The following is a 27,218-nucleotide window of genomic DNA, read 5'->3' on the forward strand; positions in this document are numbered from 1 at the left end:
GAGATTTAACGTCCTTGGCGGGGCAAAATAGTGGTGTTTCACCGCGTGGTGGACATGGTTCCTGTACCGAGTACCGTTCGACGTACCGATTTAACAAACCGAAACGCTTCGAACTTCCCCGTTCCGTAGGAAAACGCGCGTGCGAATCGCGTTGTGCGCAGTACACGCGGCCAACGGTAATTCGCGGGCGCAACTGTGCGGACCGAACACGGTTTAGCGGGCGAAATCAATCGATAGAGTATAATTCATCGATCCGAACCGACCGTGTTCTTCTTTTCGCGTGCAACGAAAATCCCGTAACGGCGGACGTAACGCGGATCGCTCGGAATCGTCCGATACCGCGGGGGACACGCGCGCGCGTCTATCGGCTGTTAGGCAAGCTTGCGAAAGCGTCGAGAAGGGGCAATACCAATAAATTATATAATATAGAATAATATCGGATCGTCGATCGCTCAATAGCCGGAGAGAGAGAGACGAGTACACAGAAATCGTTGTCGATATCGATATCGTGAACGGTCGCGACGCGCGTCCGTCCGGTCGGTCGGTCGGTCGATTTCGGGAACGCGAGCGGTCAGGTTCGGGAGCGTGAAGAAAGCGAAAAAAAATCCGGATGGGAAATGGGAATCGATGCGTGCGTCGAGTGCCAAGGTAAGACGCCCCTGGTGCAGGTCGAACGCTACGTCCCTGATGCACGGAGCCCGTGAGGGCTGGTGGGAAAAGGAGAGGTAGGCTGGCGATCGGGACCAATAGAAGCGCGAGCGAGACGGAACGAGAGCGGCTGGCAGGAGGGGGAGCGGGACGGAGCGAGCGCGCGCGAGAGAGGAACGCGAGGGCCGCGGGCCGAGGCAGCAGCGCACACACCATCGAGTATCAACCAGCTGGTTGGCAAGGGAGCCGCGAGCAGTCGCCGTCGCCAGTGAGACGCGGCACCCCGCGAGAGACAGCGTCCGTCGTTTGTTCGTCCGTACGTGCGTACGTACGTCCGTGGTCTCCCTTCCTTCCGCCTGAAACTAGCAATCGTGGTCGTGCGTATGTTCGTCCGTTCGTTCGTTTGGTCCGTGAGTGGTGCGTCTCCTCCGCCTTGCCTCTGTTTCTTCGGACGACACTTGTCCCCGGTCGCGGCCATCGTCTCTCACTGTGGTGTCGACCGAGTATACTATATACACACGTCTCTGTCTCCGTCTCCTTCTACTCGTCCCTCTCTCTCTCTTTCTTTCTCTCTCTCTCTCTCTGTCTCCCCCGTTTCACTCTCTTGGTTGTGTGTGTGTGTGCGTGCGTTCGCGAACGAACGAGCCAAGATGGCCGCCGACTCAGGAATGGAGACGTGTCCCTCCCCGGAGATTGCAGACTCCAGGAAGCGGCCGCTCGATTGCGACACGGAAAATGGCGCGACGAAGAGGTCACATTACGGATCAGGTATTTCGATCGCGTGTTGTCAATCGCTTTCCTCCGCTGTCCACCGAAACAAACTCTTCTCCTATGCTGCCTTCCGTCAATCGTTCTTCCCCCACCCGACCCCTCTCTCCCCTCTCGATATATATATATATATACGTATATATCGATATATATACGCGTCCGAACCGATCAAATATACATGTACGATCGTTTTATCCGTCGTCTCTTTCGATCCTTTCTATGCATCTTTCTTTCTTCTTTTCCCTCTCTTTCTGCCCACGGTTTCCCCGTAACGTCGCGCTCTTTACTCTCCGTCCCTCTCTTTTCTCTCTCGCGCGCGCCTTTGACAATCTTGTCTTGCTGGTGCTGCTGCTGTTGACACAGCGAGCGAACGAGCGATCGCTCGCCAGGCAAGCAAGCAACCAGGCAGGCAGGCTAGCAGGCAGGCAGGCAGCCGTTCCCTTTCGTTTCCCACTTCTCGAACGGAACGGCTGGCGAACGCGAACACGGTGCACCGCACAGCGGTTCGCGCATCCTCTTGTGCCACGTCTCCTTCTCTTTTCCTCCTCTCGTATATATCTCCCCATTTTTTTTCCTTTCCTCGATCTGTTCGTTCGAGGAGCTCGATTATCTAGTGACCGCGAGCTTTTCTATATATCTTCCTCGCCAGCGGCAACGGTGTGTGTTGTCTTATTTTTTGGTTTTTTCTCTCTTCTCCCAGAGTTTCCCTTCTCTGTTCCGCGTGTACACGTTATTTCCACGATTGACGTTCACGCTTCCACGGTTCCCGTCAACGTCATCGTTGTCATCGTCGCGCTCCCCCTTTCTCCCTTCCCCTCTCCGCGCCCTTGCTCTAAGCTCCCCGCTTCCGTCTCGCGGGGCCCCCCTTCTCTGTCATCGTCATCGTCAACATCGTCCTCTTTTTCTCTCTCTCCTCTTCGTCTTTCCCCGTGACAAACCGTTCGCTGTCATCGTGGCCGAGAACGCTGCCGTTGTCGTCGTCGTCGTCGTCGTCGTCGTTGACTCCTGCGTGGGCGGTCGTGCCTCTGTGGACATCGTTAATGGAGAATCGCTGCCGTGGCGGTGGCTGTCGATCACGCTCGGTGACTCTGCAATTTCGTCGTACCCGCCGACACCGCGGCGTGTACCAGCACGGGAGCGGTCCCGCGGTCCCGTTCTGCCGATCCCGTGCCGATCGTAGCCCGTCGTGCCCGTCGTCGATCGTCGCCGCCGCCGCCGCGTACTACCACCACGCGACAGTGCAGTGCCATCATCGTCGTAGACCCGATACCGTTGCCGCGAAACCATTCGCACGAGGGAACGCGGTCTACGCCGCCGCCGCCGCAGCCACCGCCGCCACCCGTTTCGAGCAACGGTTACTAGGATGTGGCGTATCGGTGAGTTGTCAGGCAGCCGAGCACACCGTTCCGCTGGCGAGGTTGCGGGTCAAGGTCGCCGCGAAGCGAGCCGAGCGAGCGCACAGGGCTTCCATCTGTCAAACAGCTGTTCGCCCTCGACGCAGAGCGAAACTTCGGACGCGCGCGCGGTTCCGCGTCACGCTCGCCATCCTTCGTTATCCTTCGCTATCCTTCGCTCGCCTAATTACGAGACAAATGATACGGCCGCGCCACGTTCGTCTCGTTCTCGTCGGTCCGCGTGCCCCGTCGCCGCGCAACACACACACTCTCTCTCTCTCTCTCGCTCTCTCTCTTTCTCTCTCCGCGTGTTCCTCGATAGATCTAACCGCGACCTAGTGTACCGTTCTCGTAGACAGAATTGCCCTCATGTACAATGTACTCTTCCTCAGTGTTTCCACTCGACAGAAATGTTTGGGCATACCTTCGTGACATTCTTCTTTAGGCCTCGCAGTGATTTGTTGTGTCAAAGCTTTACGCGAGAGGCTAGAGACCGTAGTGCGTCCAAGGGCACTAAAGTTTCAGTTTCTGACAATAGAGATCGCTTGATTTGAACTTTGTGCTGCGTGAGTCGTAGGGGGATTTCTCCTAGTAAAGAAGGTGTGCTGAAACATTTCTTGAAGTTCGGTTCTAAGGCAGGCGGTTTGATAGCGTTGTCGGGAACTTTGTTGCAGGAGGAGATGGATCGTATCATCTCAAGGTTCTGGTCCCCAGTGTGGCCGCAGGAGCTATTATCGGCAAGGGTGGAGACACAATCGCCCAATTACAGAAAGATACGGAAGCAAGGGTCAAAATGTCCAAGTCGCACGACTTCTACCCAGGTATATTGAAGGAATTGTCGCGCTGTGCCGTTGTTATGGAATGCGAATACAATGTACTCTCGACTTTCAGGAACCACGGAAAGGGTATGCCTGATAACAGGCAGTTTGGAAGCTATAATGGCAGTTATGGACTTCATTATGGATAAAATTCGTGAGAAACCGGATCTCACGTTGAAAACCACGGTTGACTTTGAATCTGGAAAAACCACGGCAGAGAGAGACAAGCAGGTATTGATAAAGCTTATCATTGTTTTTGCATATGGGCAACTAACGATGTTGATAAACATCTGTATAACAGACGTTGACATCGTTCTTCGTCAACGGTGACCAGTATCTGATCGATCTGTGCTTTCAGGTGAAAATTCTAGTGCCTAACAGCACCGCTGGCATGATAATAGGTAAAGCTGGAAATTACATAAAGCAAATCAAAGAGGAATCTGGTTCTTACGTTCAAATCAGTCAAAAGGCGAAAGATGTATCATTACAAGAGAGGTGTATAACGGTGATTGGAGAGAAAGAGAACAATCGTAGCGCATTAATGATGATATTAGCAAAAGTGGCTGGCGATCCACTGAGTGGTACATGCCCCAACGTTAGTTACGCTGACGTAAGTGGCCCCGTAGCTAATTACAATCCCACAGGCAGCCCCTATGCTCAAGCTCCGACAACCACTCCCACGTACACATCTACGGCCGGCATTAACACAGGTGAGGTTTCAAGTGAACAAAATTTCGTTCGGAGATGGGAGGAAGAAGGTCCTTCTAGCGCGAGTTAACAATTATCACGGCTTTGCTAATTTCGATTTACAGTGAGCCTTTTGAACGGTGCTGGTCTGAATTTGAACTTGGACTTGGAGGCTGCGATAACAGCGGGCACAGCACCAGTCAGAACGCAGCTGTTGGAACACATAAAGTTAAATTTACGGACTATGGGTTTTGTGGAACCTGCCGCCACGGAGATTCTGTCCGCCTTCGCGACACTCGCCAAGTACAACATCCTCGGGATGACCATCGGGATGCCCTCCAGCATGAGCTACCTCGGGAACCCGATGGACAGCACCACAACAGCGAACGGTTCGAACAATAACGGCGGCGTGTTCGGGCCGATCGGAACGGTTCCCGCTCTCGGATCCACATCGCCCACACCACGCAATACATTAGACAGATACGAGCCGTTCGATCCGTTCAGACAAAACAACACAGCCGCCAGTGCTATCCATCTAAACAACAATTCGTTCGGCCTGGGCACTAACCAGTTATCACTTGTAAGTAAGAGTCCTACACAGGTAGACGCCAACAGCAAGGAGACCAAGAAAGTAGACATGGAAATTGCAGAGGTTATAGTGGGAGCTATTCTGGGACCCGGTGGTCGTGCCCTCATTGAGATTCAGCACCTAAGTGGCGCCAACATACAAATCTCTAAGAAGGGCATGTTCGCTCCTGGTACCAGGAATCGCATAGTGACTATCACGGGTTATCCTAATGCGATCGACACTGCTCAATATTTGATTGAGCAGAGGATCAGCGAAGAGGAGGCGAAACGTGCACGTCAGAATGCCCTCGCCAGTATGATCCATTGATTTCAAGTACAGCACTTCTGTTCATCCCATTATTGAGCTCCGTTATTCACCTCTTCGCATCGCGAGATGATGCTGCGGTAGCTCTCTTTTCTCCCTTCTTTTGAAACACACTCGCCCGAAACCACCACCAAAACCACCTACCACCCGTTGTCATCTATCGCTACATCACTATAGCGCTTGCATTCTCACATCACCGTTCATGCATCCATCATGGCTCGTCAAAACATTTATCTATCTTTTAAGATTATTACGGTATATGAATATTATATGTTATATATATATATGTATGTATATTTCTATATATATATATATATATTTCTATATATATGTATATATATATATATGTATATATATGTATATATGGTAACTACTACAATTGTTCTGTGATACACCACGTTACGGGGCTTTATCACGAATAACACAAACACGTACCACATCAGAGTCACATAATATATCTAGTTGTATGGTAGAGCATATTGAAGAAGAGATGGCATGAGAAAAAAAAGAAGAAATCTATTGTTACATTAGAAACGACAATGGCCACGATCCCAGCCATAATATATATATATATATTATTCTTGGCAGATAGAGTCGGAGATGTTTAGACATGGGGATAATAATTGTTTCGTTTGTGGAGAAAAAGATATCTATACGTATGTACACAAATACGTATATATGTATATTTTCTTTACCACGCAATAGAAGCATAATCTATAACTCGAGACACACTCTTAGTTGTTTACAAGGTCATACAGAACTCATAATTTGAATGACTTCAAATCCGAGGAATCTATAAATAGCATCCCGTGTATATTGTCTACTACTTAACATTCGTTTTTTTTTCTTTTTTTTTTTATACAAAACGATAAAGGAAAAATCTGGTTTTCACGACGTTAATTGTATTGAACTGTTCCTTGAACTATGAAATGATTAGGCTGTTTCTCGAAGCGACCTTTCCTCGAAGAACGCTTCTTAACGTTACAGAGAGAAAAAGAGAGAGAGAGAGAGAGAGAGAGAGAGAGAGAGAGAGAGAGAGAGTATAACCACCTTGGCAAAACCAAAGATCTTACATTTAACGAACCAGAAGAAAATAACTTGGCTGGAAAGATGGATATATACATATATAAAGGGAGATCTATTCTACGTATATAAACATATATTTATATATTTACAATGCTGGCTGGTCCAGCGAGATGTGGGTAACATACATAATACCTTATATTGCCAAGTTTTATTCTCGATCCCAAAGCCTTTATTTCTCAAAAGTATCTTCTTCATCCCATCTATATCTTAAATAGCGTTTAGATTAAATACCTACACAGACAATGTATTAGCGTCGAGTCTCGTTCTTTCTTACCTTAGGGACAAAGGAAGTGTTATCATTCTGTTTTAGGATGCTAGGTGGTGGAAGTTGACACCGTAATTTATCGTTTTGAAAGAAAGTGAGAGCGAGGGAGAGAGAGAGAAAGGTTCTCGAGCGAATAGTGTTTTCCATATATACAAACAGAAGTCATCACACGACACTGTATAGATTATATTATATACTTCGTACACGAAAAGCATCATTTTGTCTAATTATTTTTAGTTCCAAGGTATATCAGTTGAATACAATTCGAGCTTCGATTCACACACATGAGAGAGAGAGAGAGAGAGAGAGAGAGAGAGAGAGAGAGAGAGAGAGAGTTTTTACACATATTCGTCGACACTGTTGCCGATTGGCAAATTTGTCGCGACATCGGACACATTGTTTTTCTCGCGTCATTCCTTTATGTTATAGTTGCACAGATACAGTTTTTATTGTCACGTTGAGATATTTATATTTATATATATATATATATATATATATATATATATATATAATACATACGTGTTTTTTTTTGCTATAGAGTTAATTAATTATCGAGTGTCTTTCTTCCCAAGTAACATATTCGTTTCTCGTTTTTTTCTTCTTCTCCAAAACGTTTTATCACTGTTTTTTTTCTTCTCTCTTTTCTTTTTTTTTTTTTTTATAAAGTAACATAGATATTTATCGATGCAGAACATGGAAACATAGGAAATATTTGTTAAATCTCGCAAATGTCTCTGGTTTCTGTGCGCAATGAATTCAAGTACCTTTAAGTGAGACGTGAAGATTGAGATTATTTTATTACACAGGTGTTTAATCTTGCATAAGGTGTCTGCCATGGATCAGTAGTCGTGTCATACATCCTTGGGTTCTGTATGATGCTGCTTTATACATATGTACATATATATATATATACATATATATACATGTATGTGTATATATATATGTATATATGGGATTCTATTTAAGCCAACCGAATCTTTAAACGGATCGCACCTTGACATTGAATCAAATCATTAGGTAGAGGAATGGATTTTTAAATAGCGAATACAAAAACTTTCTTGTTTCTGTTGATGATCGATATCATCGTTGATTAAATACCAAGCTTCTACTCCATTTGCTAGGCGAGAGAGAGGAGGATGATTTACCATCTGTTCGAATAACAGACAGAAAAAAAAAGAAACGATTTCGAATCATTGTTTTCGTTTTGGGGGGGGGGGTAGGTATATTAGGAAGGGGTGATATAATAAGGGATAGGCGGTAATCAATAATGGGTTTAGTTAAAATAAATTTGAAGAGAACGTTAGCTGTAGCGTCAAATGGAATATATAAGTGTACAATGAGTACAATTCATATAAGCTGGGGGCGCTGGCTCACCGCTCTTTAAAATAATAACTTGTATATTTATAAATATCGCATAACATGAGTAATAATATATTACACAGAGACAGAGAGCGTGGGAGAGAAGAGTAAACATATATATACATATATATGTATGTATATATTACAACTAAATATACAATATATATATACACACACATACACACACACACAAGAAAAGTTTGAATTAGATTACTACAGAAAGAGAATTCGTATATCTTAAATATAATCATATATATATATATATACATCTTCGTGTATATATGTGCATGTATATGTATATATATATGTATATGTATATATATACATCTTCGTGTATATATGTGCATGTATATGTGTATATATATGTATATGTATATATATATATATATATATATATATATATACATATACACATGGAATGGAATGATATTATAAACATTGTTGACAAAATATTTTTGCGTCCGCGAACGTGAAGCATGGTTTTAAGTTTATTCATAAATTCTATGTGAGCTATTATCGATGAAATTTCACTGTGTGTTGCCCACAGTGGCAATTGAGAAGTCACAGATTTAACGATAATGATGCAAACTATTGTTAGGTTGCTGTAGATAGATCTATTCGAGGAATTTTAGTAGAACATGTTACAAGCGTCGCATATTATATATAATTAACTTAATTTATATAAATTGATTTATTCTCGATAGCCGTCGCGCTATTATAACACTCTAATGGCAGCATAATATTTCTCTACCTTAATTGAAGGTACAATGATTTCGTCGTTAGTTACTCGCATCATCACATTAAATCTATTATCCATTGGATATCGTATCAATTTTTGTATCCTATTTGCCACTTTCTTTCTATTTCTACCATTGACATAACCTTGCACGCCTCGATCGCCATAACAGTTGGCGCCAAGGAGGTGTGCTCCAGGCGATGATGCCGAAACCAGGCAAAAGACTCATCGAACGATTTTATATCTTGTTCATTAATTGTTTTGCGCGTCGTTTCATTAATCCTTTTTCTTTTTTTTTTTTTGTAATTCGTAACGCAACATTTACTTGTACCAGCTGAATCTATCGTTGCACGAAAATGTTCTGCTTTACAAAGTGAATCGAACTCTCGCGTAATTCGCGCCACCGAACGAGAATTTTTTTATATGTTTTGTGCTTGGTCGCAAATAACACTGATCTTATTAATCACCCGTTTGAAAGGAAACGACTAGATTTTTATCTCATTGAACATTTTCTTTTCGAAAATCTTTCCTCTTTTGTTTTTTCTTTTTTTCTTTTTTTTGGTTTTGCTTCTTTATAAGCAGCAAAATGTGTTCTCGTTTCATTCGAATCATTCAAAAGAGTCCTAGCAAGTATGTCGAACATTATCTTTTAGCGTTGCATCGTCAACACCACACAATGTTTCTAATATATATATATATTGTCAACCTCTCATCGAAACAATCATTCTCACGACTTTCGTTTTTCTTTTTTCTTCTTTTTCTTTTCTTTTTTTTTTGTAATCGTTGCCTCATTTTTCCTTGATCATCTCGGAATCAAAGCCATCGTCTTCGTTCAATTGTGTCGATTAGGGGATATTATATAAATAATCGAATTCATAATGTGCACATTGATAAAGAACAAAAAAAAAGAATCTTAAGTAATAAAATGAAAACGCTATTATCTTGCAAGTAAATCTCTATGCCAAACAACTTGTAGGTAGCACACGATAATTAGACTAGGTTACGGTTTTCTCAGTAAACACATTCCTTAGTAGAACAGATTACTTATATAAGACTAGCTGTGATGGAGAGTCGAGGGAGAGGGGATACGTTCATCAGCTGCCAGTACGTGAAAACAAACAAACAAACAAACAAAAAAAAATGCCACGATACATTGATAGTGTGTAAAATTGAAGAATTTATCTGCGCAGGAAAAGAGAGAAGATGGCGTACGGTAGTTCACCAGGGGCAAGGAGAATGATACACACGGATGATGTTATTCGTTTGCAAACGTTTGCAATGATATCCGGAAAAATGAAGCGTTCCACCTGGAAACGCTGCAACAGTCTCTCCTTGTGCTTATGGCGAGAACTAAGAAGATTACACAATGTACAAGCCATAGCGATCAGCTAACACATAAGTATTTCCTTTTAGCAGTTTATACGTCTGTACAATGTTTAGTATCTTGAAAGATCTTTAACAATGTCATATTATAAGCTCATCCGTTGCAAAAGTGAATTAAAGAATGTTTGTCGCTCTCGGACCACTGGATCAAAACTCTGGAAAAGCAATGATATCACCTTTGAGTCTCTTTGTAGAATCATTGAGTTACATTTTTGGGTTGAACGAACAGAATTGTCACACTCGTTGAACGATTTCAAAGAGAGAGAAAGAGAGATAAATAGAGAAAAAGAGAAAGAAAGAGAGAGAGAGCGAAAGAGAAAAGAACAGTAAAGCAAACAGAAGACGAGGAAGAAGAAGAACATGAAGGAGAAGATACACAAATACCTCTATGCAAGTGGCAAAACAGTATTGGTTGGCCAGTCAATGTTACCTACGAGTTGTTTAACGAGAGGATACCACACTGTTAGTCTAATTAAGCCGGCAGTCGCCAGGGAAACACGTAATCTAGAGAGAAGGATCTTGTTTCATACGACGCTTTTGTTTTTGTACAGTTTCGAAGATACACATTTCATTCGCTCATTTTCTCTTTAAGAAGTAAAACTAAACGTTTAATAGAGGGATGCGGTCACGCGAGATACAATACGGAAGGGAAATAAAGATGAAGAAAGAGAGAGAGAGAGAAAGAGAAGGAGAGAGAGGGGGAATTGGTGTTCGCGGTCGCGGGTTAGGTGTACACGATTTAAATAGGTGTAGATGTGTAGATAGTGTCTTAAATCTCTTATTAAAGGTTAAACGAAATCAAGTCGTCATTACAGGTTCAACATTTTAATCCAATTAATCGACAGAGAGAGAGAGATAGAGAGGGAGATATGATATTTACAGAGAGGGGAGGTATGGTTAAAGAGGGAGAATCAATTTACACACTTCTCGCGCGTGCAGATTCAGAGTGGTTCTGCTATACATTGTATATGTATAAATATACATGTATATTATATGGTACATATACCGGGTGGAGCGTGTAAGCGCGGAATCGCTTCGACTTGAATCATCGTTTTGCTGAAAGATACTTTTTCGCACAGAATTACAATAAAAGCGTTATACAGACAAATTCATCGGTCACCCATAAAAGCCATTCGATTCTCATCTAAAGTATCTTTCATCGAGACGATCGTGTTTAAGCAACGGATTAGGCTTGGCTCTGTCCTGTATATGTACATCGGGGGAGAAGGGTCAAGAGAGTGTGTGAAAGAGAGAGAGAAATAGGATGGGGAAGGGGGTAACCGAATGAAAAATAACGAAGAAGATAAGGACGAGGGGAAAAAAAAACTGTAGGAATTGCATTGACTCGCCTCGATTCTAATATGACTATTGTTAAACAGTAACTGTAATTGAATTTTTGGCGCGCGCGTCGCCCACGCGCGTGTCGCGTTACTTGGCTGTGTGTGCTAGGCTACATCGTATAATTCATGTTCCATCATCCATTCACACCACTCGCATAGACTCCATTTTACCTGTATAGCGCGCGAATAAACACAAAGATTATATTTCGGGGGTTAGAGGTTAGAGACACACGTGGAGAGACGTGAGAGAGAAAGAGAGAGAGTGGGAGGGGGGGACACGGGAAATAGCGACGCGACGGAATTTATTATTAAGTATTAGGAGGGGGGGGGCGTGATAGAGAGAGAGAGAGAGAGAGAGAGAAGGAATAAAATAACTATTCTCGGAGAGAAGAGCAATTAGGAGAATAATACGACGAGGAGGGGGGGGGGGGAGAACGAATAAACGAATTGTTTTCTTTTTTCTTTCCGTAACGCGACATTCACACAAACGACACACACACAAACTCCACCCGATCACTTTAGTGCCATATTGATATCCCATCAGCCACACTTGTTGACGTTTTTGACGGTAGAAACGTGTTGTTAAAGATGTGTATATTCTGCGATACGATGCAGGTTGTTTTCTCGAATAACGTCGGAGTATATACGTGTTTTATTTCACATTGCATATATATATGTATATATATATGTATATACGCGTGTGTATCTATACATATAAATATATGTATATAATATATATACATGTGTGTGTATATGTACGCGTACGCTGGAGCCCGGAATCAAGAATGTGTCGGGTCCGATTTATCCGATTTTTAGAGTGTAAATCAAAGGTTCTTCGAGACGCGGTTAGCGTAACAATTTGTTGGCGGATAATAAATTGCACTTGTTATATCATTTTTATACTACTACTACTACAGAGAAACAAACATTTCGACAGAATCAACGTTATCATTCGATACGAAAGAAAACGTCCGTAGTAGCTTTTTTCGCTGGATTTAACACACTCCGGGGTCCAGATGTCGCTACTGGCTGTCCCACCTAACTCGATCACCGTAAATACTACTCTCTACCGTCGCCAACGATAGGAGCAAACACGTTTGTCGGAAAACGTTATTAGATTTTAACGAAAAAAAAAGAAAAGGAAAAAGATAACAATATGTTCCTCGAACGATTCTGTTTGTTTCGTCGATTAAGCGAGGTATCCGGGTATCGGTTCGAGTCGGTCGGGACACCCGGTACAATCGAATCGTTATTACGAAGTATTATGAGAAATGAGAAACGTACACACCACCTGTATATTGCTTATTTAGGTTTTCTCGCCAGTGTACAAAGAATTGTTTTCACATCTGCAGAGGAATTTAAGGGAATCGGAAGGGAAAACGATATATATATATATATATATATATATATATATATATATATATATATATATTAATATATACGCGTAGAGATAATATGACTATTAACAACCACCCACGACTAAAAAGAAGAAAAAAAAAGATGAAAATATACAAGAAAAAGCTCCAAGTTCTCTCGAGCCGAACTTCTACTTTACGGAACGCACGATCGATGGAATTCTCTGTGGAAAAAAACGAAAAACACGAGATCGAAAATAATAGGCGACTTCTTGATTACTATAGCGATAGAAGGATATCATCTGTGCTTGCTCTTTTTCTCTTGGGAGTCGAACCGTTCGTCTCGCAAACCGACATCGCTCGTTCGCTGCCGCACCGAACACGTTTATAAAAAAAAAATCGAGGACGAGAAATTTCGAGATCAAAATTCGCGATCTCAGTCTAACCTAAAAACCGTTCCGGTCGTTTCAAACGGATAAGAAGTTCAACGGAAACGACGTCTTCGTTCGTTCAGAATTTTCGTTGTCGTTCAAGAATCTCGGCCGAGAATTTCGTTCGTACCCGGGAAGAATTTTATTTTCGTCCCGCGGGAATCTCGGTTGTTCCGTAAAAAGTCCGCGTAACGCGAGAAGGCGCCCCGAAAAAATTCGAAGAATTTCGAATGTTTTGAACCGAATGATTCTCGTGGGGTTATGGTCGCGGCGAACGGGCGTACGGGACAGGAACGGGACAAAGTCGAAGAACGACAAAAGCAATGGCTGTGGCACAAGGCCTATTCAACGATCAAAAACGTCTTCGGCACGCTTTTCCGTTCGAAGCTTCTCGGAGACGCGCGGACAGTTGCGTGTCCGAATGACTTCCCGAGCGTGTTTTACTTTCGTCGCTGCCGCACACTATTCGCAACCGCGTTCGCTTCATAATCAAACGTTTTGTCGGAAAGGAAAGCAAACAAAAAAAAAAGAAGAAAAACAAATCAGAAGGAGTACAGCCGGTGTAACGTCTCTATACTTTTAAGAAGCATTGTTACGTATTATAGATGGATGGGAAAAACAGAGATATTGTGACACACGGACACACAGCGATCGATCGCATTGCGTCGCATCGACGACGGAGAACGAGAGAGAGGCGTTCTACGCAGCGGAACGAAAGAGAGCGAGAGTGGAGGGGGAAGAGGCGAACGCGTGTGAGAGGGAAGGAGCAGCAGAAGGCTTCGGTCGCGTGGAACAATGCAGCAAACAAATTGTCTTAATCACTGAACTCGCTCGCCGGATGTTTCCATTGATAACGCACGGGTGCACGGTGCAACAGTGCAACAGTTTTATGCGTCGCCGTTTCGCATACAGCTCTCTGGAAATGAATATCGCCTGGTGCTTTCTCTTCGGAATTTTATTCGAAGGAACTTCAACAATCTCATTTCGTTTATTCTGAGAAATGTCGGCCGCGTCGACCGTCATGGCGCCTGTACATTTTATTCCTACAGTTCGAAAAATTCTACGTCGTTTCAAAATGTCACTCACACGTCTCTGTCGTAGACGCATTAAATCGTCTGATCGATCTTCGATAATGCGATCGATTGCTCAGGAACCATTGAACGGCGTAGCTGGAGCGTCGATCCGACAACTATGTACAGGGTGTTCCGAAAATAAGGAAGAAACTGGTTCCACCGAGAACCTCGAAATCCGTGATTTGCGAATGTCATCTGTGTTGGCGACGCCCATGGCCGAGCGGTGAGAGAAAAATCAAGGGGATGAAACATTTGGCTGTAAATATTTTCTATAAACTGGAGAGAAACAGAGTGCTATATAGCGAAAGATAAACACAGAGAGCGAGAGAGAGAGAGAGAAAGAGAGAGATTTATCTTCGAAGTACAGAAACTTTTATTTTTGTCTAAGAGAGCGAAAGAGGGGGGGGGGATATACTGACTTTGCACGATTCCAGCGCATAGTGTGTTCACCGAGGAAGTATTATCACCGATGCAGGTCCGCTTGAAAATGCATTAATAAAACGAGAAATGCATATGCACACGTGAAATTGCGGAGCTAGGGTGGAGAAGCGTCAGCGTATTCGAAATAGCAATGCACTGAAAGAGAGAGAGAGAGAGAGAGAGAGAGAGAACAGAGAACACATAGAGAAAGAGAAAAATAAAATCGTGTAGAGACTCGAGGAGATTCCATAGAACGGATACGAGAGAGAGAGAGAGAGAGAGAGAGAGAGAGAACACGTTGGATCGACTGGTGTTAAACTAAGAGGGTTGTACAAAAAACTGTGCGTAACGTTATTTTATTGGAAGTGAGACTTCTAGAGTTTAGACTGTTAATACACACGCGGTATATTATTTTGGGTAAGCGTATATAATGTATAGATGAAAAATCGCTATAAAGAAGTAACAAAAAAAAAGGATAAATAAATGAATAAATAAACAAATAAAATAAAATAAGGTAAATGAATTACGGAGAATAATTTAAAACGAGGATCGGTGTTGTTCGAGAGAGACGGATAGAAGTAGCTTGTAGAGCAGCTCGGGGATTCACTGGAGGGGGGGAAAGAGTGGAAAGAAAACTATTAAGTACCTTGTTGAGTATAAGTAGACTAATAAATCGCTAAGTCGCGAAACTTACGAGAGTGCGCGCGCGCGCGCGCGTAAGAGAGAGAGAATTATTATCGTGCGCCCACTCGTCAGTGAGCGCACACCTGTGCACACTTCATGTTCATTCGACTCGGCTCGGCATCATTTTCATGTACACACCTCGAATACACGGGACAACACTCACTCACTCACTCACTCACTCACTCACTCACTCACTCTAAAACCTGGTGAAACACCACAATTAACACAAGTTGTATAACGCAAAATGTTGCATGCCTATTACACGCAAATTACTACTAAACAAAACCACAAAAGAAAAAAAACAAGAATAATAAGATACGATTTAAAAGGATAAAAAAAGATAGTGGATTTCACCGCGAGACGCCAGTGCCGCGCGTTTTTGTGCTTTAACCTTCATTAATTAAGGCTCCGGTGTCCGGCGGTGACCGGCGCGTCGGCCACGCCGGTCGTTCGGACGCGGATAAAAAAATAGCATTATCTTCCACGAATATTTCGAATTATCGAGAGCAGCTGGCTGCGAAAGAAAAATGAAAAACCGTGTTAGCAACAGTGACAGAAACTGAGCGAGAGAGAGAGAGAGAGAGCGAGAGCGAGCGAAAGAAAGAGAGAGTGTGTGAGAGAGAGAGAGAGAGAGAGAGAGAGGTACCACGTATATTAGAGAGGACTCGTTCGTCGCTGATGATGGGAATATACGATCAAGTATTGTACCTTACATTCCTTTGGCTATAAAGTAAAATAATGATAAGACGAGGTGCACGAGACGACCGTGCGCGCACACCGCACTCTGCGATCCGCTCTCATGCTTTCGAATCTCCCGCCGAACGATGCGCGCCCGGGGATGGGGGAACGCGATCGCCTTGGCCTTGAACGGCCGATGTGGCCGCGCGGCTGTAGCGCCGACGGTTGCGCAATACCCGCGCGCCTCGTAGTCTCCGCTCGCCGTTGGAGCAAAATCTGGCTCAGCCGCTCGTTCTCGGTACGACGAGATCAAAACGGAGCATTATTATCATCTCGACGCATCCCACGATTCGTAAATACGGGTCACCGATCACGATCTTACATAAGTAATTCAGAAATCGCCGTAACCGATTCTAACGAGCCACCATCCGCCCATAATCGGCTTTTCGCCGGCAGAGCGCGTTGATTGCTTTTTTTTTTTTTCGTTTCACCGTTCCCCCCGTGTTCCGACGGGAGCTCTCCTACATTTTCCAGCGTCCTAATTGGCTCGCCCCGCGCGTGCTTATCGGACGGGCGGACACGTTAATCGCGTTCTTTCTCGTTTGCAATTCAGAATAGTCGTCCGCGTCGTTGGTGCTTTTCCAAATGGTCCGAAAAGCAAAAGAGATACGCTTTAATTTCACTCGGCCGTTTTATTATTCCATGGAAATCGATCGATCGTTTTAACGAAAGATTAAAGACTTACTTTGAGTTTCTTAATTGTATCTATTAGCGCGACGATTGACCGAAGGGACCGGCGAGAGCCGACCGATTTTGCTCCAATCGTTCACCCGTTCCGTTTCAATGTCCTCTAAATTCATGATATTATATAATTTATATTATATAATATATATAATATAAATATAATATTATATATATAATATATATATATATATTATTATATTATATTGATATATTATTATATTATATAATTTTCCGAACAATCAGAAAGCAACGATTAACCGCTCCGGGATACAGCTACGATTTCCAAAATCATCTTCTACAGCCTGTAATCGCGTCTTTGAAATAAACCGAATAACGTCGAACGGTTATAGCTTCTGGGTAAACGCTGGACCTTGAACGATTACGTAGTGGTCACCTTCACGACACGATGATCGCCGGATATCGAGCGGTCACTGTCAACCTTTTGATGTCGCTCCAGAGCGACTACGGTCGTTGTGAACGATCCTCGAAGAAACGAGAGAGGGTCGCGGCAGACGACGCGTCGTGCGGCAACGTCGAATCGTTCGACGGGAGACGAGAAAGGGCAGCACAGAAAGAGAGAGAGAGAGAGAGAGAGAGAGAGAGAGAGAGAGAGAGAGAGAGAGAGAGAGAGAGAGAGAGGGAGGGAGGGAGGGAGAAACGAATGTAAACGGCGGAACGGTCGCCATGATCGTTTCCCAGGATTCTACGCGCGGCTAGAGACCGGCAGGGAGGAGGGGTGGGGGGGAGAGAGCGATCGTGGCACGACGCGGATCCGCGGCACGGTCGGATCAATCTGTTTTTCTGTTTTTCGTTTCGTCAGGATATAACATTTAATACCGGGGTTATAAGGAGAACGGTGCATAAAAAAGAGCAGCGAGCAAAATTGTATTTTTTAATATATACATAGATTCTATATATATAGAGAAAGAGAGATATAATATATTCCGAGGGGTCTCGCCTCCGAAAAAGGGTATTTGCGATTCAGCATTCGAGAACGGTTCAACAAGGAATTTTAGATTTAATTGAGACTCTATATATATATTTGATTAATCGTTAAGTTGACGGCAAGAGAGAGAGTAGCGCATTGTTCTTTCGAGATAAAGATAAATATATATATGTGCGTATATGTATACATATTGCTGTATATATATGTATATAATATATCGTAAGTATATTATAATATATATAACATATAATATAATATATATAATAGAATATATCGCAAGTATATTATAATATATATAATATATAATATAATAAATATAATATAATATATCGTAAGTATATTATATATATATATACATCTATACGCACGACAGGCTATATGTATACATATATATGTGCATATATGAATGAATGAAAAAAAAAAATACATTACTACCATTATACCATACACATTACCTATAGCGATTAAGACTCTCTCGACGGATAAGATTACTGTCTTAGGGCTGTTAATTGTTCGATGATCATCCGGCGCGATCGTTTTTGCAATCATCCCCGGGGACACGATTAGCGCGTCGATCGTTCCCCGTCGAATAATTAATCGAAGAATAATCGATCACGATCCATCGTCCGTGCACGTTTGCGCTCGCGATCTCTAATAGTTAGGCGAAAAATAATAAGAAAATGATTGTCGCTCTGTGTCGCTCGAGAGAGAGAGAGAGAGAGAGAGAGAGAGAGAGAGAGAGAGTGTGTGAGAGAGAGAGAGAAAAAGGTCCGTCGTGCTCCGAGAATCCATGCGAGAGAGAGTAAATAAATAAATAAATAAACAAGCAAACAAACAAAGAAATAAACGAATAATTAAGCGAGTAGATAAATGAATCCTAGGCGACAGTGAAAATCGCTCGCAACAAAATGGACAACAAAACATTGCAGGAAAAGAAACGAACACACAGAGTACGGAAAACTTATGCTCTTGTCCCTCTATTCTCACGACTTCCTTCGGCGAATATATACGTTGTTCTATTGTAATCGAGGCGCGAAACGTTGCGTTACTCTCGTTCTGTTCCTCCCAGCGAGCACCGTCACCGCCCGCCTCCCCACTCCTTCAAGCTCGGTTGCGTCATCGCGAGAACGATGATCGCGCGGACCGTCCAGTTGGTTTCTTAACGCATTCGCTAACCTCGTCCGTTCGGCCGTGCGACGGGAAGTCTGAATTCCGTTCGATATCGATCGCGATTCCAAACATATTCGGCCGCCTCGAATTTCCGCCGGCGAATGCGTTAACGATGCTTCCATATGTGTGTACGCGCGCGCGTGTGTGTAGTAGGTCATCCCATAAAATCACGGCGAACTCTCGAGCCCCTGATCGATCATCAAACATCCTAGCTCGAACGAGAGAGCGAGAGAGAGAGACGCTGCTGCGAGGTCCGACTCGCGCCCAATCCCGCACGAAAACGTAACGTTTTCGTCGCGCGCGCGCGAGCGAGCCGTCCGCAGAGTCCAGCGGATTCGTAAATTCTCTGCTGTCGAAACGGGTCGATCAGGTTGCGTCATCGAACTTGCAGGGACGAGCATGAAATCTCGTCGCGCCTGGTCAACAGGTTAAAAAGCAACTCGGATCGATATAAGCACACGGCCGCGAAAACGGTCTCGCTCGTTGGCCGAGAAAAAAAACTCTTCTGACTGTTACCCGTTCAATAATCGTTGCTCTCCCCCCCACCCCTAAAAAAAAAATCCTCGAAAGTTCGCGGAAACAGTTTGGCGATCGAAACGAATTCTGCTCAAATACTATAAAAAACTGTCCAGCCGAATAATTTTCGTCGTGTCGGTCCCCCTTCGTCGTTCTCGCGACGAAATCCGTTGAAGAAAAAAAAAATGAAAAGAAAAAAAGTCACGTTCCACTGCAATCAGTATTGAACATTTTCTCATCGCCATACCGTACACGTCTCGACTTTTTCTTGATTCACTTCTTGTACATCTCTCGCCATATATATATACATATATACATATATGTATATTATATGTACACATACACATATATATACACACACACACACACACACACACAAACACGATAGATTCGAAGCAAACGGTTACGCTTATTCACCGGGCTGCAAGCCAAAAGATATATGAAAACGTTCTGTGATCGTTCGTTACCAGGATTAAGGAAACTGTGTGTACAAAATGGTTCGGGAGCTTATGGGACGACCTAATATGCAGCGAGAGAGAAAAGTGCTATATAGGCCACAAGCAGTGACATAATAAACCCTCTTTGCTTTCGATCGACGCCGCGATCTTCGCTGTTATCGATTAAGTTTAAAAATAAATAATTTGTACCGGCGCCGTTGCGCGCGAGAAGCGATTCTGCGCGCGCGAGCGCAAAAAACAAAGGTAAACAACGCTGCACAGTTGACACCGCGAACGGTGCACTTTGATTTCTCGCTGTATGCGCGAACATGCGAACGAAGCTGCTGTGCCGCCGCCCCTTGCCTCGCCGAAACGTCGATCGCGGGATCATTATGGGACAGCCATGTTCCATTATCCATATTTCTGAACATCGTTCTAACAAATTCACCAGAACGTTCGAATCCGCCATCGACGTTTCGGCGCGCGACCGAAAGCATAATTTCATTCGTATCATCCTCTTTTTCCTGAATCAACCTCTCGCCGTACTGTCGTAACAATACATTAAGTATGAACATTATTCCGTTTTTTCTTTTTTTTTTAAGTCGGTATCGAATTATGTTCGTATTCTTGACGCGAATACGAAGTTTCGTTATTTTCGAAGAAATTATTCTAATTATAATATATATACAATCTATTCTCTTATTATAATAATAATAATAATTATTATTATATATATAATATAATTAATAGTTCGAAAAAAAGTATTTCGTTCGTAGAGAAAATGGTACGGCGAAGGGTTAACCCTTTGCACTCGAGTGGCGACTCTGAGGCGACGCTAGAAATTGCTACACTATTTTCAAAAGGATTCTCACATTGTCCAGTTTGCCTGTATTCGATAAATTGTCGAATAATAATAGAAGTCTTCTAATAAGCGTGCGCACATCCGGTGTCACGTGTATCAATTGAAAACACAATTATACCGAATGGAAATATTGTAGGTTGAAACGAATGTCTTCACTTTTCTGTAAAACAAAATAACCTCAAAAGTGCAAAGGGTTGATTAATTAGAACGCGAGGCATGGGGTCGACCGCGCGTGTTCCGCCGATCGTTTGTTTCGTCGACCGATCCCCGGCGAGCTGCGGCGAGACCGGACGCGAGATTCCGGCGAGAAAGAGAAGGAAAACCAGGCGAAAGGGAAGAGAGAGAGAGAGGGGATCGTTGACGCGTTTCTCGAGCGCGCGTCGGTAGGGGGAACGGACCTGAACAGCGTGCGAGAGCGTTCCGTTTCCATGGCGACGCGAGACGAGAACCGCGATTAAAATTCGCTCCGAATGGAATTCGCTAAATTTCACCGCGGCTGATCCGGAGAATAAGAGAGAGAGGGAGGGAGGGAGAGAGAAAATTCGAAAACGATCCAGGAAGCATACATGCGCTCGCTTTTCTTTCTCTTTTTCCGCATTTTTCTTCTTTTCTCCTTCGATATTCGTTCGCTTGTCAACCACACACCGTGGCGAATAACCGTTTTTCGCCAGAGACACGTCTTGAAATAGGATCACGCGCCCCCGCCCCTCCCCCCGAAACCCCCCGCCCGCCCGCCCTGACCGAGTGACCTCTTTAGGCACCACTATTAATATATATATATATACATATTTATATGTATATATACATACATACGCATATGCATTACACGGAGACGTGTATCGTTGTATCGGCGAAGGTGGCATACGTACGATATGTATATATATATATATACGAGCTAGAGAACTGCAGGAGAATTTAGTTGGCAGAGGAGCATTTTTATTTTTGTTTTTTTTTTCGTTCGAAAGAATTTCCGAGCAACTCCGGGGAGAAAAAAAAGAAAGCGAAACATTATTAAGAGTACGCAGTAAAAAAAGAGTACGCAGAGGCCGATCGATGATGATTTTTTTTTAAGTAACGAGAATAGGCGTTGTTCGACCGGAAATTGACAGAAAAAAAAAACAAAAAGAGCACAGAGAAAACCGAATAGAGAAAGGAAGTACGTATTTGGTGGACGCGGTTCTTACTTTATGAACACTCTCTAACCACGTTTTAGTTGCATCCCGCATCGAATTGTTAATTCTTATTCATCGTCTCAAAGTTATTCCATTTCAATGTTAAATAATTATAATGAAACGAGAGAGAGAGAGAGAGAGAGGAGGAGGAGGAGGAGTAGGAGGAGGAGTAGGAGGAGGAGACACTCTTCTTTACGAGGGAAAGAAACGATATGATGAAAGAAAAGAAAAGAGGAAAAGCTACGGAGAAAAAAAAGATACAAACAAAACAAAAAACATAATATATTAACTATTTTCACTCATGAGAAAGCATCGTTACCTGTACAACAAGTGACCATAAGAGCATAATAAACAATCGCTCATTAAATGCATTCTGTTGTTCTTCATTTCATGACCTGGCCACCACACGTCCATCCATCTGCTCCATCGATCCATCCATTTGTCCATTTCAGTGTCGCTGTATGATCATCATACGCATATTCTGTACTGTCTGTCTGTCTGTCTGTCTGTCCGTCGGTCTGTAACTCGATTTCTCTCTCTATCGTCTTCTACCGTCTCTGGCGTCAGATTTCTACAGGGTGTCCGAAAAATGTCTCACAATCCGAAAGCAGGGGATTCCCGAGGTGATTCGAAGCAACTTTTTCCTTAGCGAAAATGCGATCCGCGGCTTCGTTTACGAGTTATTAACGAAAAACAGTGCGCCAATCGGAGGCGAGATCATTCGGCGCGAGACGGCCGAGCCAACGAGCGGAACCGGGCACCGCGCGCTCGTTGGCTGGGCCGCCGCGCGCCAATCGAGCTCGCCTCTTATTGGTCGGTGTTTTTTCGTTGATGACTCGTGAACGAAGCCTCGGAGAAAATTTTCGCGAAGGAGAAAGTTGCTTCGAATGACCTCGGGAACCTCCCATTTCCGGATTACGAGACATTTTCAGGACACCCTGTACACTTCACGCGGAGATAGAGTGATCTAGATCTCTACCGAAATAATCTCGGTATATAATTTGCTCGCTTCGCAGTGCCATTAGAAGCCGCTAACTCTCGCGCGATAAAGTCCTGTGTGGAAATCGATAAAGAGAGTAGAAATCGATTTCGTTGAGCGAAGAGAGAATACTGTTTTACAATTGACAATTTCACCGGTACCATGAACGCATAAAGGTGCACAGTCTACTCGTAAAGGATCGGTAATTATGCCACGTTCGACGAGAACTGCCGCAAAATGTAAACAGAGCGGTCACGTGACCGGTGCTGCGGTTACAGCCGAGCGGCTGTTAGGCGGCGATGCTCAGGGACGAATCGACCCTCGTCGGGGCCCCTGCTTACCGGAATAGTCTCGCGTAGAAGGGCCCGAAAATTGTGATCGTGCCGTTTATATTTTCTGCCAGTCCTCGTTGAACAAAATGTGTACACAGTCTTTCACACTGTCGGCCATCTAACGCTCAGTTGGTTCAAAATAAATACTAAATAATTTTATCCGTTTCGCGATAAAAGTCTACCGCGCTGCCGACAATTTCTTTTACAATTTGCATACAATGAAACACGCGTTATCTCGCTGATTACCATTTCGTTGATGTCTTTTCACGATGGGCAAAGAATTTCCTCGGCGATACAACGTTTCTGATCGAACGTTGTCCGTCAGAAAAATATCTTATCTTTTTTCTCTCTATTTAACCTTCAATCTCGACTTCTGCCTCTCATTCGCTGTAATATACAAGGTGTCCCAAAAATGTCTCGCAGTCCGAAAGTGGCGGGTTCCTCAGGTTATTTGAAGCAACTTCTTTCTTTACGAAAATTTTCTCCGAGGCACCGTTAACGAGTTATTAACGAAAGAACAGTGCGCCAATAAGAATCGAGTACGGCTGACGCGAGTCGGCCCGGCCAACCAGCGCGCGAAGCCCGGTTCCGCTCATTGGCTCGGCTGCCTCGCGCTAGCCGCGCTCGCCGAGCTAACGAGCTCGCGATCCCCAGCTGCGCGCTGATTGGCTCGGTCGCCTCGCGCCAGCCGAGCTCGCCTCTCATTGGCGCACTGTTTTTCGTTGATAACTCGTTAACGGTGCCTCGGAGAAAATTTTAGTAAAGGAAAAAGTTGCTTCGAATGACCCGAGGAACCCGCCACTTTCGGATTGCGAGACATTTTTCGGACACTCTGTATTTCTGTGATCGAATCTCATCCTTCTCCATCTTCGGGAGCAGCTTCTTCTCTTTCTCTCTCTCTCTCTCTTTCGCTCTCTTGTTCTCTATCTATCCACCTATCTCCGACCAGAACCATCCGACGAATCTTGCGCGATCGTAATTTCCGTCGAAATTGGAACGGCTGCCTTTCTAAATTTCGATGGAGAAACCGAAAGAAAGAAAGAGTTCACCGACAAGCTGCGTGGACGTGCATCAACCTGCCAACCGGGACACACGGGTCGTCGGCACTTGTCTCTTTCGACTGTATATTCTTCTGGCTGCTCGTTCTCATTTTCTCAACGATTCCCGAATCGAATCTTCACATTCTGTGCATCGCATTGTCGATTTAACATGCTCGCTACCACCATTATTTACCTCGGTCTCAGCCTCCATTTGGTAATACACTTTTGCTGTTCAAGGCACATCGTTTCTTTTGTAAAGTAATTTTAGGTTATAATATAACCGTCTTCGATTTAGCGGCCGCGCTGCTTTACCTCCGTAACGTCGCGCGCGCGCGAGCGCGACTCGAGAACAGTGGAAGCTTTATTTTACTCGTTGGCTGACAATTCCCTGTTGCATCGCGTTTCGAGAGGACAGAACGAGAGAACGAGAGAGAGAGAGAGGGAGAGACCGCGCGACGCTACGGAGGGAACGCTGCCCACTGCGACTTTAACCTTTCCGTCGGGCGCAATAGATCAGACATTTTCCTAGTTTCTTGGCTCTCAGCGACGCCTGATTCTATGGAACCGTGCAGGCGATGTCCAGCTGCGCGCAGACATTTCCTCTTCGCAATTTTTCGATAGCGGAATTCACGTTTTAGCGGGCAACTTAACTTCGTTTGTTTACCTCGCTCTTTCCAACGTTCGCGGACACGAAGCGGCGCCGTGTATCGATTCGCTCCGCGTCGATTGCGCCCGACGGAGGATTAAATAACAACGTTCCTGTGATTACTTTTGACATTTTATACTCGCGGCACGCGGCGTGACGTTCGTCACGGCCGACGAGAAAACGAAAAAAAATAAGAATAAAAAACGGCACAGGTAAAACTGTACTTTAACGCCCGGTGGACAGGTGAGAGCGTCCCGGCGATGCGCGTGTACCTGTAAATAAGAAAGATGCGACGATTCCGATTAGTTTGTAAGCCCTTTTATAAGTATATCTGCGTACGGGACGAGAGAGAGAGAGAGAGAGAGAGAATATATAATATTATTATAAAAGGTTATGTCAAGGTTATATTAATATAATAATATTAATGACATAATCTTTTATAAGCATATCTGCGTACGGGACGAGAGAGGGAGAAAGAGAGAGAGAGAGAGAGAAATGACAAAGAAATAATAGAGAGCGAGAGAGAGAGAGAGAGAGAGTGGGAGAGAGAGAGAAATGACAAAGAAATAATAGAGAGCGAGCGAGAGAGAGAGAGAGATGCGTTTTGTGTGCGATAGACGAGGCGTATCCTGTTTCCCTCGTGTTTACCTGCTCGATGACCGAGGACGAGCTGAGAAGTGCGAGCAGTCGGTCACTCCTAGGTGCAGTATTTCCGAGAAAACGAAGCACGAAGCAAAACAAAAGACAACGCAACAGCTTAGCGGAACGCGGTGGTACGATACGAATTCTAACGAATACATATACAGGGTGCCCCAAAAATGTCTCACAATCCGAAAGCGGTGGGTTCCTCGGGTCATTCGAAGCAACTTTTTCCTTTGCAAAAATTTTCTCCGAGGCACCGTTAACGAGTTATCAACGAAAAACAGTGACCAGCTGGGGATCGCGCGCTCGTTAGCTCGGCGAGCGCGGCAGCGCGAGGCAGCCGAGCCAATGAGCGGAACCGGGCTTCGCGCGCTGGTTGGCCGGGCCGCCTCGCGTCGGCCGTACTCGATTCTTATTGGCGCACTGTTCTTTCGTTGATAACTCGTTAACGGTGCCTCAGAGAACATTTTCGTAAAGGAAGAAGTTGCTTCAAATGATCCGAGGAACCCGCCGTTTCCGGATCGCAAGACATTTCTGGGACACCCTGTATCTCGAAACGCCGACGCCGACGCCGCGTCCGTTCGATTGTGCTCTCGCCGACGATAAATCCGTCTTGGACACCTCTGTACACGGCCCCGGCGAAGTCCTTGTTGTTGTTGTTATTATTATTGTTGATCGTTGTTGCGTGTACCCCGCGTTCGAAGTAGCATATCATATTCAGAACGCCGATATATCCCGCGGTTGTTTTCGCGTGCATTCCATCTGTGTACGAATATTCTGCGGCACAGAACGAATGGATAGAAAGAAAGAAAGAAAGAAAGAAAGAAAGGAAGGAAGAAAGAAAGAAAGGAAGAAAACAGAGAAAGAAAGAAGTGCTTGTCTAACTAGTCAGTATAGGACGATCAGGGAATGTATTTTTTTACACGATGGATTTGTAATAAAGACATTGATAAACGAAACAAGCGTCGAGTTCAGGCGAACGGAACGAAAACTCGCTGTCGATTCGGGCTTCGTCGTTCGTCCCGCGCGCATTTTCTTCGTGACGTAACAGACCACACGGGCGCTCGTGTTGGTTATGCTTATGGGAAGCAACGCGGCGGTCGCCGCGACATCTGGACACCCGATTTTCAGTTTGACTTTCGTGCGTTCGAACGCCTGGAAACATCGCCGAATCCGTTGAACCGAACGCTTCTGTTGCCGGGTAAGTTGCATTCCTATTTCAGTTTGATGCTTATTACCATTCCATTTCCACGGTGTGTTCGTCCAACCATGTTTCCGGACCAGTTTTTCTCGCCGATACGGAGCTTTCTCGATCGCTACGAATCCTTGAATGGCTCCGAAACAATTCCAGAATTATCGGCAGAATATTTTAGCGACGATGAAATTGCATTTTCGAAGCCAGGCGTTTTTTCCGTTTCGACGGAATTTTTTTCGAGCTCGCAAACCTTAATACGGCGGTCGAGACTAACGGATCAGAAATTCGTTTTTATCGTAATTAATTATCGACGGTTTATTACTTCTTTAATTGCCGGTTAAATGCTTTGTTTTTATCGTCCTTCGTGTCCTCGATAATCCGCCAACTTTTTCTTTCACGCGGCAAAAAGCAACCGTCGAGTCGATATATACAAGGTTTCCCAAAAATGTCATGCAATCCGAAAGTGGCGGGTTCCTCAGGTCATTCGAAGCAACTTTCTCCATTGCAAAAATGTTCTGCG

At 44.3% G+C, this 27,218-nt stretch overlaps 1 protein-coding gene across 5 annotated transcripts in view; it reads left to right on the forward strand.

Moving 5' to 3' along the window:
* Positions 1-27,218, forward strand: part of pasilla (RNA-binding protein Nova-1-like protein passilla) — a 38,393-nt gene that overhangs the window by 1,815 nt on the left and 9,360 nt on the right. The window contains exons 1-6 of one of the 5 annotated variants that reach the window (XM_033472107.2): positions 72-1,416; positions 3,485-3,631; positions 3,702-3,859; positions 3,987-4,338; positions 4,441-4,895; positions 4,966-5,108. In XM_033472107.2, the coding sequence (XP_033327998.2) occupies positions 1,032-1,416; positions 3,485-3,631; positions 3,702-3,859; positions 3,987-4,338; positions 4,441-4,895; positions 4,966-4,974 (1,506 nt within the window). In that variant the 5' untranslated portion in view covers positions 72-1,031 and the 3' untranslated portion in view covers positions 4,975-5,108. Of the gene's footprint in view, positions 1-68; positions 1,417-1,437; positions 2,793-3,484; positions 3,632-3,701; positions 3,860-3,986; positions 4,339-4,440; positions 26,705-27,218 lie in introns of those variants that run through there. The other 4 variants (XM_076527752.1, XM_076527753.1, XM_033472106.2 and 1 more) reach the window with 4 other exon arrangements.

Source organism: Megalopta genalis, unplaced genomic scaffold (assembly GCF_051020955.1).
Source record: "Megalopta genalis isolate 19385.01 unplaced genomic scaffold, iyMegGena1_principal scaffold0037, whole genome shotgun sequence".
NCBI classification, from domain to species: Eukaryota; Metazoa; Arthropoda; class Insecta; order Hymenoptera; family Halictidae; genus Megalopta; species Megalopta genalis.